This window comes from Hyperolius riggenbachi, chromosome 2 (assembly GCF_040937935.1).
Source record: "Hyperolius riggenbachi isolate aHypRig1 chromosome 2, aHypRig1.pri, whole genome shotgun sequence".
Taxonomy (NCBI): Eukaryota; Metazoa; Chordata; class Amphibia; order Anura; family Hyperoliidae; genus Hyperolius; species Hyperolius riggenbachi.
The window spans coordinates 231,106,078-231,122,390 of NC_090647.1; the positions used below are offsets into that span (position 1 = coordinate 231,106,078).

The following is a 16,313-nucleotide window of genomic DNA, read 5'->3' on the forward strand; positions in this document are numbered from 1 at the left end:
ACTTCTTAGATTTTTTTAATGCACATGTACTGTGGTCCCCTAGGGACTAGGGCTATTTATGCTTAATTATGTCATCTTTATCCCTAGAGAAGCTTTTTTAACATCAAGAAATGTTGTTTCCTTAAGGGATGTCATTTTATTTGTAAGGCTTCTAGTATTGGTTACCATGCGTTTTATGTGTTTAACACAATTTTCTACTTTTTAGCAACAGATGGTGGAACACATCCTCCCCATTCCCAGCCATTAATCTGTTGGCTATTTGTTAAGCCTGGGCCTCTGGGGAAAACATACAGCATAGGCTCAGGGAGTGAAACGTGACTTTTATACCACTCTACTGTGCACTGCATGGGGGGGGGCACTTGGGGAGTGCATGTGGCGGGGGCCGGCTGTGTTACACGGCACAGGAGCATGTGCTGTATTTAAACAGAGGTCATAGATTTATATTTATGAAGTGGAGCAAACTGTGCTGACAGTGTTGTGCTATGCTGGCAAGCTGTGTTATTTGTATCAATTACCGATCCTACACGATAGACCTGAGCTGGAGAGGAGGTTTTACTGCAATAATGGCATTCCCAAAACTGTTGCTTTTTTCTAATAAAACAGAAAGGGCGGGGGGGGGGGGAGAAGGGAGCAGTCATACCAAACACATACACTTCCGTTCTGCCTTTCCTACCCTCGACTTATACTCTAGTCAATCATTTTTACCTTTTTTTTTCAAGTAAATGTTGGGGGGTCGGCTTATACTCGGATGGGCTTATACTCGACTATATATGGTATACCCTGACAAAAGAGTGTACCTCACTTCTTGGGCACCGGTGACATCAGAGGAATGAAAGGAAAGCTCTTCCTAGTATCCAGACATATATTTTAACCCTTCATCTATATTTCAACAACTAAAACGTTTTTGAATAAAATTGCACTTTTAATAATTGATTTACTGTGGATGAAAATATTGGATGAACATATGCCAATGAAGCCATTAGAGTTTATCCTCACATTGTACGGCTCTTCTCCCGGCTCACACTCCGGACAGCTGTGGCACAAACCAGTTGTTTGGTTATAATACTCATTTTCACCACAGTTCGAGTACTCTGCAAGTGCTGAATATACCAAGGACACCTGAAAAAATAAGATGAGATCACAAACTGAAACTTTCCAAAAAGTATCATTTAACTTTCACCTAATTATCATTTCTTATTTTAGTTACTAGCTGACTAATTATATGTGAATATCTAGGTTTTAGGAACAAACTATACTTGAAAGCATTATTGACATTAGACATTTTGCCAGAATATTCAAGAATATCGGGGCAGAAGACCAGAATGATTAAGGACCCGTTTCCACTAGCGTGGAAAACTGGCTAAAACTGCAGAGTTTCCCCTCAAGCAATTCGCAGAGGGGGACTCTGCCACAGAGGATAATTGTGCCGTCGGCCAAATTGCTTAAAGTGAACCAGAGACAAAGCACCATCATGTATTTTACCATATACTGTATATAAGTGGGAAAATTAGAGAAAACACCTACCCTGCTCTCTGCTTCATCCTTCACTGCTCAGCCTGCTTGTTATCAGCCCTGATAAAATCCCTAAATGAGCATTCAGTCTGGCTTTGCTCATGAATCATTATAGCTGAGTCTGTGTCCTCTGATGTCTTTTCAAGCCCAAGCCTGCCCCCTTCTGGCTCTGCTATAATGACTCAGCTATAATGATTCCTGAGCAAAGCCAGACTGAATGCTCAGTCCAGGATTTTATCAGGGCTGATAACAAGCAGGCTGAGCAGTGAAGGATGAAGCAGAGAGCAGGGTAAGTGTTTTCTCTAATGTTCCCACTGATATATATTGTAAAATACATGAGGGTGCTTCATCTCTGGTTCACTTTAACATAGCGAATCAGCCGGCATTGCTGTCAGTTTTGGTGACAGTGGGAGTGAATCCCATAGCCGTGCATGGCATGACATACTCACAGAATAGGAAGTGCTGCTGCACGTCTTGTAGGACGCATGGGGCTAGTGGAAACCCAGCCTTAAAGGAAATGTCAGGCAAAACAAGCTACCCCCGATCTACTTACCAGGGGCTTCCTTTAGCCCCTTGCAGCCAACATGTCTCACGCCGCAGCTCTGCTCTCAGCCGCCGGCTCAAGGTCCACGCTGGTGCAGAGGCTGCATCCTATACTGTGCCTGTGCGAGCACTGCTGTCAATCACTTGCACGTGGGCTGGAGTGTTCTGCGCAGGTGCAGTAGTTCTGGGCCTGCGCAGTACACTCCACACCACGTGCGAGTTATTGACAGCGGCGCTTGTGCAGGCATAGTAGAGGATGACCTCGCGAGGTCGGCCTCTGCACCGGTGGGGACCCCGGCCGGCGGCTGGAAGCAGAGTTGTGACGAGGGACATGTTGGCTGCAAGGGTCTGGAGGAAGCCCCAGGTAAGTAGATCGGGGGTAGCTTGTTTTGCCTGACGTTTCCTTTAAACCAGTGCAAGGAAAACTGGAGAAGTACTGGAGAAAAACAGAGCAGATGTTCAGATCAAGGGTTTACTGCAACCCTACATCCAATGATCTTGATAAATGAACAGTGCAAGGAAAGCTTGGGCAAACCGGGCGCAAAAACGGAGCAGATGTCCTTATCAAGCATTCTCCATGGTTACTCCACCCATATCGGTTTTGATAAATCAGCCACACTTTGTTAAAATATAGCGTTCATGCTAAGAGTTAATTTCTTAACAAAGACATTGGAATTTATTTGAATCCTTGGTACAACAGATCTGGATACTCCCTTATGAGGATACAAACAGAAATAAAATTATAACTTGTCTGAATTTGTAATCTTTACTTAAAACAGTGCTTGTACTGCTAACTGTGTAACAGCTGGGTAGACATCCATTTACTTGTTGTACTGATGGCATCTGTCACTGGACCAGAAATACAGAGAAATGTCACCAGCTGTGACACAGACAGCAATAAAACTAGACAGAAACACAAAACATTTTCAGAGATCTCCTCAGACAAGTTTTGATTGAAAGTTCACCTGTAAGATTTTGCAGAGGTAAGCTTGGTCACAGTGTTATAGCAAATTTTGAATGGCATCCCTCATGTTATATAGAAGTGGTAAAATTGGTCAATCAAAAATTGGATGTGTGTACCAGGCCTTTGTTTCTGTTTTATCAGCAGAGTTTAGATATATCAAAGCTTAAATAAAGATAAACAATGCTTACCATTATAAAAGGGAATATGTGATTCAATTTACTGTCCCCTTGTTTGTTCATATTCTTCTTAAGGTGTTTCCTTCCTACAAAAGAAGACAAATAGAAAAGTACTGTAAGTACCATCTGTTGGGCTTACTTGTTGCTTTGTTAGTTAGTTTTCTTAGCAATGTATGACTAAAAGTATTTTCATGATTCAAAGCTCCACTCTATGTACAGTATGCATTGTAACTATACCACCACTGGCTAACATCACAGCTCCTATCCCAGCAAGGGGTATGTGATGTAAACCAGCTGCTTTATTTGATGATGCTGGCACAGCAGCATAGAAGATGGGGTTTTACATGTGTGCCTGATCAGCGCTTACAGTGATGATAGCGGCACAACAGATACTGGAGGGATCGCTGTCCCAACACATATGCAAATACAGCAGAAGTTTTCATTAAATGTATATATACTGATCAGCGGCCATTGTGTGTATTTAAATGATTCCCATTCTTATGTGTGTTTTTAATTACCGAGTTCAGATGAGCTTATATTTTAGCAATAGCTTTCCTCCAACTGTCACTTTCCTGAAATGGTTGGAGATTATCTGTAAATACATGGTCTTTTCTTCCTATGCTCCTTAAAGCTACTGGGCCAGTTATGACAAGACTCAGAAGTAAAGGTAAGCTGTTCCGTAACTCAATTTGTTCTTTAAAAAATTACTCTTGGCTCAACAAAGGGTTATACCTGCCAATTCAATTCATCCTCTCTTTCCATGCGGTTTTTCTTCTTTAATAACAGACATCTTGTCCTCATGAAAATGCAAAAGGCTCACTTTGATAGAAGCTGTGAGGTGTGTTTAATCTGGCTATGCTTGCACCCACGTACAGTAGGATGGTGATTAGATACCAGTTGGAAGTTGACTAATTAACATATATCTTTTAACCTATTGTCTGCTGACAATCTGCCGAATAAATTAGAAGTCCTATTTGTACTTCTATAGCAGCTTAACCATCACATTATCATAAAAGTACATAGGCCGGATACATTGCATGGCACTTCCTGATGCCATGTGCAGATGTCTTGGTCCACACCACTGCTTTGGCTTTTTGACAGCTTGGTTATAGTATGCACAATTTGTGCCTAATAAACACTTATTGCTGTTTCTGTATTGCATAGAAACTACCTTGACCAATGTTCACCTGTATTTATGTTTTAACAATCAGAAGTTTGAAAACTCAGTTTTACATATTATTTAAATTCTAACATTTCTTGCACACATTTCAGAATGAGCATCCTCTGTCCGCATGTCTGGCCCTGATTTATTCTTCTGTGGTCTCCTTTTGGAGTAAGTCACAGAAATGAATTTTTAGATTACCTTTTGAGTGTTCTCATCTAAATAATTCTGTTTACTCCTTTTCACTTGTCACACCTGAAACAAACATTGCCTGACACAATCTTTTGTTACTGGGATTCCTGTACAATTGGCTGTTCAGCTGGGATGGAGGATAAGCAAGCGCAAGCCACAATGGAAATAAAAACAGCAGGAGTCAGGCATGGTTTTCCCACATGTATGATTGCTAATGACCAATCTGTAGGTATTAGGGGCCTCCTGTACAGATTGTTGAATGACACCTCAAAATGATCATGAACAACTATTTTTGACAAGCTAATTTAAAAGTGTGTAAGAGCCCTGAATGATTAGTGATTATTTACTTTTTGTTCTGCCACCCTGCCCTCCCTTGCAAGGTTTCTCCCTAAAGTTATCTGATTGGTGAGAGATTTGTCAGCTGCCCATACACCGCAGGGCGATTCCCGATCAATTTTATGCTGAAATCGATCTGGAATCGGCCTTGTGATGCCGCATCCGCCGCCTCAACGATATCCCCCTAATGATAAATGTTTCCCCAAATGTTAATTGTCCCCCCGGTGCCCCGTGCAAGTTATAAATTACCTGTCCGCGGCCTCCGCTGTCTCCGGGATTCCTCTGTTCTAGATGCGCGCACCACGTGGTTGCCGAGTAATGTGGCCACGTGTGTGACGTCTGACGTCACACACACACACGCCCTTATTAGGCAACCACGTTGCGCACGTATCTAGAACAGAGGAATCCCAGAGGCAGCGGAGGACAAGCGGACAACTGAATCGGCTAATAAGCTATTACAGACTACTCAGCAAGCTCATGGTGAACCAGAACTCCAAGGACTCTAATAAGCTTTGTGAGAGTTACAGAACCCACTTACATAAGATAGTAATATCACAGTACTTCTGTGGATACAAATGTTCAGTGATGTGCACTGCCCTGAGACAAACTACGACCTTACAAAACATTTAGATGAGAAAACAAATAAGTTTAGTTCACCGGGAACAAAGAATGAAATGAATCTGGAACTGTAGCAGGCTGTACTGACAGCTCCTGCAGCTGTGTTTCAAGAGCAAATTTACTAAAGTAACAAACTGCCTGCAAAACTAAGGTTTTACTGCAGTAATATTCAACAGGACACACATGAAAACTGAAAAGTAGCTACAAAGAAATTAGTGATTTCTTCAAGGATGAACATTTATTTTTCCTGCTTTTTTTGTTTTGTTAGAACAGCCAACATATGAGTTTGGCACAAATACTGCTGGTAAAGTCCATATGACATACTGTATATCCATCATCATTACATAATAACTGGAACTATTTCTGTGCACAATAGCCAAGTAATTCTAAAGTGGAAATGAGCAGGTCGAGTTCCCATCATGCTGTGAGAACTTGGCCTGCTTTGCTGTTTCATGAGACACATAAAAAGTAATTTACCAAAACATTGAGCTATTACCCCCAGTGGGATAGTTAAGCTTCATTAGTTGCTATGTGCAACTGCTTCACTTATACATTATTCTGTTCTTCAGATTTTATAAAAATCAAGTTTGGGTATGAAGTTTGCTCTCCATTTACAAGGAAAAGGTAGAGTTAGTGACATATGGCTGGAAAGTGTACTGGTTAAGGGCTCTGCTTCTGACACATGTGACCTGGGTTCAAATCTAGGCTCTTCCTGTGCAGTAATCCAGCTCCTATTCAGTAAAGAGCCCTTGGGCTAGACACCCCAACACTGCCACTGCCTATTGAGTGTGCCCTAGTGACTGCTCAAGCGCTTTGAGTCCGCCAGGAGAAAAGAGCAATAAAAATGTTGTTTGACGTGTCTTGTCTACAATGTAGTAAATTATTCAGGATACACACTTTAACATTAACCACTTGAGGACCTAGGGCTTTCTACCCCTTAAGGACCGGCCACTTTTTTCCATTCAGACCACTGCAGCTTTCACGGTTTATTGCTCGCTCATACAACCTACCACCTAAATGAATTTTGGCTCCTTTTCTTGTCACTAATAAAGCTTTCTTTTGGTGCTATTTGATTGCTCCTGCGATTTTTACTTTTTATTATATTCATCAAAAAAGACATGAATTTTGGCAAAAAAAATGATTTTTTTAACTTTCTGTGCTGACATTTTTCAAATAAAGTAAAATTTCTGTATACATGCAGCGCGAAAAATGTGGACAAACATGTTTTTGATTAAAAAAAACCCATTCAGTGTATATTTATTGGTTTGGGTAAAAGTTATAGCGTTTACAAACTATGGTGCAAAAAGTGAATTTTCCCATTTTCAAGCATCTCTGACTTTTCTGACCCCCTGTCATGTTTCATGAGGGGCTAGAATTCCAGGATAGTATAAATACCCCCCAAATGACCCCATTTTGGAAAGAAGACATCCCAAAGTATTCACTGAGAGGCATAGTGAGTTCATAGAAGATAATATTTTTTGTCACAAGTAAGCGGAAAATGACACTTTGTGAGGGAAAAAAAAAAAAGTTTTCATTTCTTCTAACTTGCGACAAAAAAAAATGAAATCTGCCACGGACTCACCATGCCCCTCTCTGAATACCTTGAAGGGTCTACTTTCCAAAATGGGGTCATTTGTGGGGTGTGTTTACTGTCCTGACATTTTGGGGGGTGCTAAATTGTAAGCACCCCTGTAAAGCCTAAAGGTGCTCATTGGACTTTGGACCCCTTAGCGCAGTTAGGCTGCAAAAAAGTGCCACACATGTGGTATTGCCGTACTCAGGAGAAGTAGTATAATGTGTTTTGGGGTGTATTTTTACACATACCCATGCTGGGTGGGAGAAATATCTCTGTAAATGACAATTTGTTAATTTTTTTTACACACAATTGTCCATTTACAGAGATCTTTCTCCCACTCAGCATGGGTATGTGTAAAAATACACCACAAAACACATTATACTACTTCTCCTGAGTACGGCGATACCATATGTGTGGCACTTTTTTGCACCCTAACTGCGCTAAAGGGCCCAAAGTCCAATGAGTACCTTTAGGATTTCACAGGTCATTTTGAGAAATTTCGTTTCAAGACTACTCCTCACGGTTTAGGGCCCCTAAAATGCCAGGGCAGTATAGGAACCCCACAAATGACCCCATTTTAGAAAGAAGACACCCCAAGGTATTCCGTTAGGAGTATGGTGAGTTCATAGAAGATTTTATTTTTTGTCAAAAGTTAGCGGAAAATGACACTTTGTGAAAAAACACAATTAAAATCAATTTCCGCTAACTTGTGACAAAAAATAAAATCTTCTATGAACTCGCCATACTACTAACGGAATACCTTGGGGTGTCTTCTTTCTAAAATGGGGTCATTTGTGGGGTTCCTATACTGCCCTGGCATTTAAGGGGCCCTAAACCGTGAGGAGTAGTCTTGAAACGAAATTTCTCAAAATGACCTGTGAAATCCTAAAGGTACTCATTGGACTTTGGGCCCTTTAGCGCAGTTAGGGTGCAAAAAAGTGCCACACATGTGGTATCGCCGTACTCGGGAGAAGTAGTACAATGTGTTTTGGGGTGTATTTTTACACATACCCATGCTGGGTGGGAGAAATAACTCTGTAAATGGACAATTGTGTGTAAAAAAATCAAAAGATTGTCATTTACAGAGGTATTTCTCCCACCCAGCATGGGTATGTGTAAAAATACACCCCAAAACACATTATACTACTTCTCCTGAGTACGGCAATACCACATGTGTGGCACTTTTTTGCACCCTAACTGCGCTAAAGGGCCCAAAGTCCAATGAGTACCTTTAGGATTTCACAGGTCATTTTTGTTTCAAGACTACTCCTCACGGTTTAGGGCCCCTAAAATGCCAGGGCAGTATAGGAACCCCACTAATGACCCCATTTTACAAAGAAGACACCCCAAGGTATTCCGCTAGGAGTATGGTGAGTTCATAGAAGATTTTATTTTTTGCCACAAGTTAGCGGAAATTGATTTGAATTGTTTTTCTTCACAAAGTGTCATATTCCGCTAACTTGTGACAAAAAATAAAATCTTCTATGAACTCACCATACTCCTAGCGGAATACCTTTGGGTGTCTCCTTTCTAGAATGGGGTCATTTGTGGGGTTCCTATACTGCCCTGGCATTTTAGGGGCCCTAAACCGCGAGGAGTAGTCTTGAAACTAAATGTCGCAAAATGACCTGTGAAATCCTAAAGGTACTCATTGGACTTTGGGCCCCTTAGCGCACTTAGGGTGTAAAAAAGTGCCACACATGTGGTACCGCCGTACTCAGGAGAAGTAGTATAATGTGTTTTGTGGTGTATTTTTACACATACCCATGCTGGGTGGTAGAAATATCTCTGTACATGACAATTGTTTGATTTTTTTTACACACAATTGTCCATTTACAGAGAGATTTCTCCCACCCAGCATGGGTATGTGTAAAAATACACCCCAAAACACATTATACTACTTCTCCTGAGTACGGCGATACCACATGTGTGACACTTTTTTTGCAGCCTAGGTGCGCTAAGGGGCCCAACGTCCTATTCACAGGTCATTTTGAGGCATTTGTTTTCTAGACTACTCCTCACGGTTTAGGGCCCCTAAAATGCCAGGGCAGTATAGGAACCCCACAAGTGACCCCATTTTAGAAAGAAGACACCCCAAGGTATTCCATTAGGTGTATGGCGAGGTCATCGAAGAATTTATTTTTAGTCACAAGTTAGTGAAAAATGACACTTTGTGAAAAAAACCCAATAAAAATCAATTTCCGCTAACTTTTGACAAAAAATAAAATCTTCTATGAACTCGTCATACACCTAACAGAATACCTTGGGGTGTCTTTTTTCTAAAATGGGGTCACTTGTGGGGTTCCTATACCGCCCTGGCATTTTACGGGCCCAAAACAATGAGTGAGTAGTCTCGAAACCAAATGTCTCAAAATGACTGTTCAGGGGTATAAGCATCTGCAAATTTTGATGACAGGTGGTCTATGAGGGGCCGAATTTTGTGGAACTGGTCATAAGCAGGGTGGCCTTTTAGATGACAGGTTGTATTGGGCCTGATCTGATGGATAGGAGTGCTAGGGGGATGACAGGAGGTGATTGATGGGTGTCTCAGGGGGTGATTAGAGGGGAAAATAGATGCACTCAATGCACTGGGGAGGTGATCAGAAGGGGGTCTGAGGGGGATCTGAGGGTTTGGCCGAGTGATCAGGAGCCCACACGGGGCAAATTAGGGCCTGATCTGATGGGTAGGTGTGCTAGGGGGTGACAGGTAGTGACAGGAGGTGATTGATGGGTGTCTCAAGGTGTGATTAGTGGGGGGAATAGATGCAAGTAATGCAATGGCGAGGTGATCAGGGCTGGGGTCTCAGGGTGTGGGCGGGTGATTGGGTGCCCTAGGGGCAGATGGGGGTCTAATCTGATGGGTAGCAGTGACAGGGGGTGATTGATGGGTAATTAGTGGGTGTTTAGAGGAGAGAACAGATGCAATGCACTTGGGAGGTGATCTGACTGCGGGTCTGCAGGCGATCGGATGGTGTGGGTGGGTGATCAGATTGCCCGCAAGGGGCAGGTTAGGGGCTGATTGATGGGTGGCAGTGACAGGGGGTGACAGGGGGTGATTGATGGGTGATAGGTGATTGGCAGGTGATTGACAGGTGATCAGTGGGTTATTACAGGGAAGAACAGATGTAATTAATGCACTGGCGAATTGATAAGGGGGGGTCAGAGGGCAATCTGAGCGTGTTGGCGGGTGATTGGGTGCCCGCAAGGGGCAGATTAGGGTCTGATCTGATAGGTAAAAGTGACAGGTGGTGATAGGGGGTGATTGATGGGTAATTAGTGGGTGTTTAGAGGAGAGAATAGATGTAAACAATGGATTTGGGAGGTGATCTGATGTCGGATCTGCAGGCGATCTATTGGTGTGGGTGGGTGATCAAATTGCCCGCAAGGGGCAGGTTAGGGGCTGATTGATGGGTGGCAGTGACAGGGGGTGACAGGGGGTGATTGATGGGTGATAGGTGATTGGCAGGTGATTGACAGGTGATCAGTGGATTATTACAGGGAAGACCAGATGTAATTAATGCACTGGTGAATTGATAAGGGGGGGAGGGGGGGTCTGAGGGCAATCTGAGCGTGTGGGCGGGTGATTGGGTGCCCGCAAGGGGCAGATTAGGGTCTGATCTGATAGGTAACAGTGACAGGTGGTGATAGGGGGTGATTGATGGGTAATTAGTGGGTGTTTAGAGGAGAGAATAGATGTAAACAATGGATTTGGGAGGTGATCTGATGTCGGATCTGCGGGCGATCTATTGGTGTGGGTGGGTGATCAGATTGCCCGCAAGGGGCAGGTTAGTGGCTGATTGATGGGTGGCAGTGACAGGGGGTGACAGGGGGTGATTGATGGGTGATAAGTGATTGGCAGGTGATTGACAGGTGATCAGTGGGTTATTACAGGGAAGAACAGATGTAATTAATGCACTGGCGAATTGATAAGGGGGGGTCAGAGGGCAATCTGAGCGTGTTGGCGGGTGATTGGGTGCCCGCAAGGGGCAGATTAGGGTCTGATCTGATAGGTAAAAGTGACAGGTGGTGATAGGGGGTGATTGATGGGTGATTGATGGGTAATTAGTGGGTGTTTAGAGGAGAGAATAGATGTAAACAATGGATTTGGGAGGTGATCTGATGTCGGATCTGCGGGCGATCTATTGGTGTGGGTGGGTGATCAGATTGCCCGCAAGGGGCAGGTTAGGGGCTGATTGTTGGGTGGCAGTGACAGGGGGTGATTGATGGGTGATTGATAGGTGATTGACAGGTGATTGACAGGTTATCAGGGGGGATACATGCATACAGTACACAGGGGGGGGGGTCTGGGGGGGCTCCTGGGGAGAATCTGAGGGGTGAGGGGGTGATCAGGAGGGGGCAGGGGGCAGGGGGGGAGATAAAAAAAAAATAGCGTTGATAGATAGTGACAGGGAGTGATTGATGGGTTATTAGGGGGGTGATTGGGTGCAAACAGGGGTCTGGGGGGTGGGCAGGGGGGAGTCTGAGGGGTGCTGTGGGCGATCAGTGGGCGGGGGGGGGGCAGATCAGTGTGTTTGGGTGCAGACTAGGGTGGCTGCAGCCTGCCCTGGTGGTCCCTCCGACACTGGGACCACCAGGGCAGGAGGCAGCCTGTATAATACACTTTGTATACATTACAAAGTGTATTATACACTTTGTAGCGGCGATCGCGGGGTTAACATCCCGCCGGCGCTTCCGTATGGCCGATGGGATGTTACGGCGGGTGGGCGGAGCCAGTTGCCGGGGGAAGCGCGCGTCATCAATGACGCGATCGCTCCCCCGGCATAGGAAAAGGACGCAACGCCCTAAGGCGTATTGCGGTCCTTAAGGCATCCACTTTGCCGCCGCCCATGGGCTGTGGGCGGTCGGCAAGTGGTTAAATATACTGGTTTCAGCACGCATCAGAAACACTTCCTATAGCAATATATTGCTGTATATTGGTATGTAGCCCCACCATCCCAGTGATCTCACAGCCTAGGCTGTTTAGCTATGCAAAATTCACTTCCCAGAGCATTCTGGGAGACCAGGCATTTTTTCTACTGGTTTCAGAACCATGAGAGTACAAACATTAGGCAGAGCTGCACCTGACAGCACTAAAGATGACCCCCCTCCCCTGATGAATTTCAAAATGTAAATCAGAGAGAGGAAAAGGTGAGGAAAGATCTTTCAATGGGCAAACATTGACTTAATATTTTTATAAAGTACTATTGTAAAAAATTATTAAATACATTATTTTCAATACAGTTCCTTTTTCAGTGATTATATTTAATGATTTCCACATCCCCTTGGTTCTATTTGAAAACAATATTATGCTGTTATATTAGATTGGAGTTCTTCTCTAAAAACACTTTATCAATCATATACAGTTCTCTGATCACGCAGCTTTTGGTTAAGGTCTAAAGTGCTATGCTACTGTATTGGATTAGGCTGTCTGTAACCATCGAGGGCATTTCTGGGAGACTTTTTACTCCAAGCAGTGACTAGTTGTTTAGGAGAGAACATGCTAGAGCTAGAAGCATCCAACTCCCGTGCCATTTTTATGAATGACTGAGTATCTGTGACGCTGTGGTGTTGTACAGTACATGTTCTTCATCTTTGGACTGTATGTGAAGCAGGAAGTTGTGGTGTGAAAAGGAGACCTCCGGGGCATTAGGTTAATAACAGGTGTGCATCAGTATGACTTCAGGGCTGTGCTCATCCCACGCGTCTAGGAGCAGAAAAAAACCCTTTCTTTGTACCGGCAGACTTCCAACGATCTGATAAGGCTCTCCTCAGTTCTGCTCAACAGCTTATTGTCACATATGTACTCAACCTATATATTAAAGTAACACTGAGAGACATTTTTTGTGTGGGGTATCAGAATGTAATTTGGATATATGAGCTTTGACTTGTACCTGTAATGGACATTTGGCTGGTATTCTACTGCCCCCACACCAGTGAGATAATTGTCCTTTCTTCTTAAATGGGCTAGTCTAGCCAAGTACTGGATTAAGGGCTATGCAGACATTGTACTTTGTTGCCCAAAGTGATCAATTATGATTATTTTGGTTGACAGTTGACACAATAGCCTCTGACAGGCATGCATGTTTGACTAGGCTGAGCTGGGTATGCTGTCCCATGGAGAGGGAAAGGGGAAAACACATAGAAGGCAGATTGTTTGATGTTAGAGACCATAGCAATCTCTCAAAACAAAAAGTCCATAAGACAGGGTGCTGTTTGTTCAAGATATGCCTACTTCCAGCTTCTCCCACTCTGTCCCTGCCCTCTGAACAACCTATCATTGGGTATCTTACATATCTGTAATCTGCTACATGCATATAAAAATGAGTAATATATTGCCTTCTTGGCTATGCTTAGATCACATCTGATGTGCATCTAATAATAGATTCAGTGTAAATAATGCTCTTGGAGTTCTAAAGACTGTTTATTGCATATAGTGACTTTCACTTTCTAGTTTAGTGGATGCCACCATAAAGGTGCCCATTAATGATACAATATTTCCATCAGATGTTATCATTCAATTAGATACATAGGATCAAAAGTAATGTGAGGTAATGATTTTGCATAAACCAGGCAATTGTGGCATTTTTTCTCTCTTCAGATACGATTTTTATTTATGTCGATCTTCTCCACATGCTGTGTGATTTTCTGTACAATTAGGAAGTAAAAATCTGATCGAATGACTGTATTTGTGAAAAAATATTGTAGTACTGTTAAAGAGTAACTGTCAGGCTGCAGAAGCTAATTTAAACCTCTATTCTCCTGTGTTAAACAGTTTAGAAAGAAGCCAAAAAGGCATTAGTGAAGATAAAAATCTCTCTTACCTTTGATCTGTGCTTATCAGCAAAGCTGTTAGACCCAAGAGGACGCAAGCCGCATACTATACTGCAAAGCATTCTGGGGCCCTCCCCTCGGCTGCTAATGAGACGTTACAGCAGCTTGTAATCAGTCCAGCGCGTAGCACTGATAAATCTCTGGGCAGAGTACACTGCAGGAGTCAGCTATTGTTCCTAGCCACATGGCTCATTAATATTCACTGCACACTGTGTTATTCAGTACGAGCTTTTCTGTGATCAGGAAGCAGGCAGGACATGACGACACATTTGACAGAAAAACATGGAGCCTGCCATGAGCTGTCAGGAGCATCTATCTCTGCATATACTATATACAAATTCTGTGAAATCCAAACGTGGACAGTGAAATGCATATGTAATGTAAGTACAGCCAATCTTTAGCTACTGATATATGTGTTTATTTTCTCTGAGACCTTATACCGAACAGCTCCTCTTTAATGGGCACCTTTAGATGTGAAAAGAGCTGGCTGTGCCCCTATTTACTATTGTTGCAGTTTAGAGGTGGTCAGTTTATCCCAATCAGTAGCTGATGCCCCCTTTCCCATGAGAGAGATTTACCTTTTCTCAAATAGATCATCAGGGGAGTCTGTATGGCTGATATTGTGGTGAAAGCCCTCCCACAGTGTGAATTCAGGAGTTTCCTGTCTGTGAACCTTATTGCATTGTGGGAGATAACAGCCGTTTCCACTTGCCAAGCAACCAGTATATCCCTCTGTGCATATGTATATCTATAAAAAAAATACCTTTTACCCTATCACAATGTTTGTGGGTGTGGTTATAAATAATTGCAGTTGGTGCTGCCTAGTTTTTTTTTCCATGTCTGCCAGCAGTAAAGATGATGACGTGCATGCTCATTGTGGATCAAACAACATGAACAAATTGCATGGTGAACATCAGTGATTTCTTGATCTCGCTTTTATTTTTTAACTTCTCACTTTGCAATGTATTGATTTTTTTCCCCTAAAGTTCCTCTTTAATTCCACTTTATGTTCCCTTTAACATAAACAAGCTGGAAAAAAAGAGCTGGAAATTTGAAATTGGGGTGACTTCAGGTGACTTAACCCTCCTGGCGGTTTATTAAAATCCGCCAGGGGGCAGCAAAGCCTTTTTTTTTTCTTTTTTTCATGTAGCGAGACAAGGTCTCGCTACATATTAGCCGCTGCTCAGCGGCATCCAACCAGCTCCTCCAATCACCTCCGGCGATCGGAGATCCCATTCAAAGAACGGGATCTCCTGGAGGGCTTCCCCCATCGCCATGGCGACGGGCGGGATGATGTCATGTGACTCCGATGCACCCCACAGCGGTGCCTCGCACTGATTGGCCAGGCAGCACACGGGGTCTGGGGAGGGGGCGGCTGTGGCGCGACGGATCGGTGGGTAGCGGCGGCGATCAGATTGCACACGCAGCTAGCAAAGTGCTAGCTGCGTGTAGCAAAAAAAAATGTATGCAAATCGGCCCAGCGGGGCCTGAGCAGTGCCTTCCGGCGGCATAGCACGAGCTCAGCTCGGGCTTACCGCCAGGAAGGTTAAGGTGGCCACTAATTATCCAATGTTTTTCATCCAATCTTACCATTTCTATGTAATATAAGGGCACTCCATATATTATCCATTCAATATATTCACTCAATTTACCTTTATACTACATAGATTTGGAAAAATTGGATGAAAAAGATTGGGTCATTAGTGGCCACCTTAAGTCAATATTTCCAGCAGATTTGATCACTGATTGAATCTGCCAGTGATCTACAGTGTTGACCCTAGCATATCTGATATATAAACTTCCAATCAATGTCAGCCATTGAATAACAATGATCGGAAGTGGTGGAAAATTTTCAATCAGGAATTGGCAGTAGTATGCAGAGGGCGATTGATGCAATCAGCATTACAATGCTAGAAGGGTTAGTGGTTAATTTGATCATTAAGATTTCTGCTGAAATCTGATTGAAATTGAGAAGTTTAATATATATTTAATATATACATCAATTGGAGAGTGATCGATTTTATGTCAGATTGGACCACTATTCCATGTATATTTCAAATAAATCCAGATTTTTAAAACATTCATTTTAAACTAACTTAAAGGAACTGGCTGGAAGATTCCATTTATATATTTTATATGCTTTTCCTTATGTGGTCTAGGGTGAAAATAGGCTGAACTATATTGTCCAAGGTTTCCTTTATGGCAGCAGAGTTCTTCTTGAAGGACTTCAACGTGTGTATATCAGAGAGATATAATAAGATTTATGGGTAAGCCCAGGGATGCCAGATTGTTGGATGTGGAACAGCTTCAGACAGCAGTCATATAAATCATGTAAGAAGCTCACCCCATTTCCAAGGGTTTTTCTCAATGCAAAGCAGCAATGGCTAGCATGACTGATACCTT

The 16,313-nt window shown here is 43.1% G+C and overlaps 1 protein-coding gene across 5 annotated transcripts in view; it reads right to left on the reverse strand.

The window, feature by feature from the left end:
* EDAR (ectodysplasin A receptor) overlaps positions 1 to 16,313 on the reverse strand; it is a 205,933-nt gene that overhangs the window by 75,281 nt on the left and 114,339 nt on the right. For 4 of the 5 annotated variants that reach the window (XM_068268301.1, XM_068268302.1, XM_068268300.1 and 1 more), the window contains exons 2-3: positions 3,208 to 3,281; positions 997 to 1,119 (exon numbers count right to left, since the gene is read on the reverse strand). In XM_068268301.1, coding sequence (XP_068124402.1) covers positions 997 to 1,119; positions 3,208 to 3,258 — 174 coding nt within the window. In that variant the 5' untranslated portion in view covers positions 3,259 to 3,281. The remainder of the gene's footprint in view (positions 1 to 996; positions 1,120 to 3,207; positions 3,282 to 16,313) is intronic. The other variant, XM_068268303.1, reaches the window with a different exon arrangement.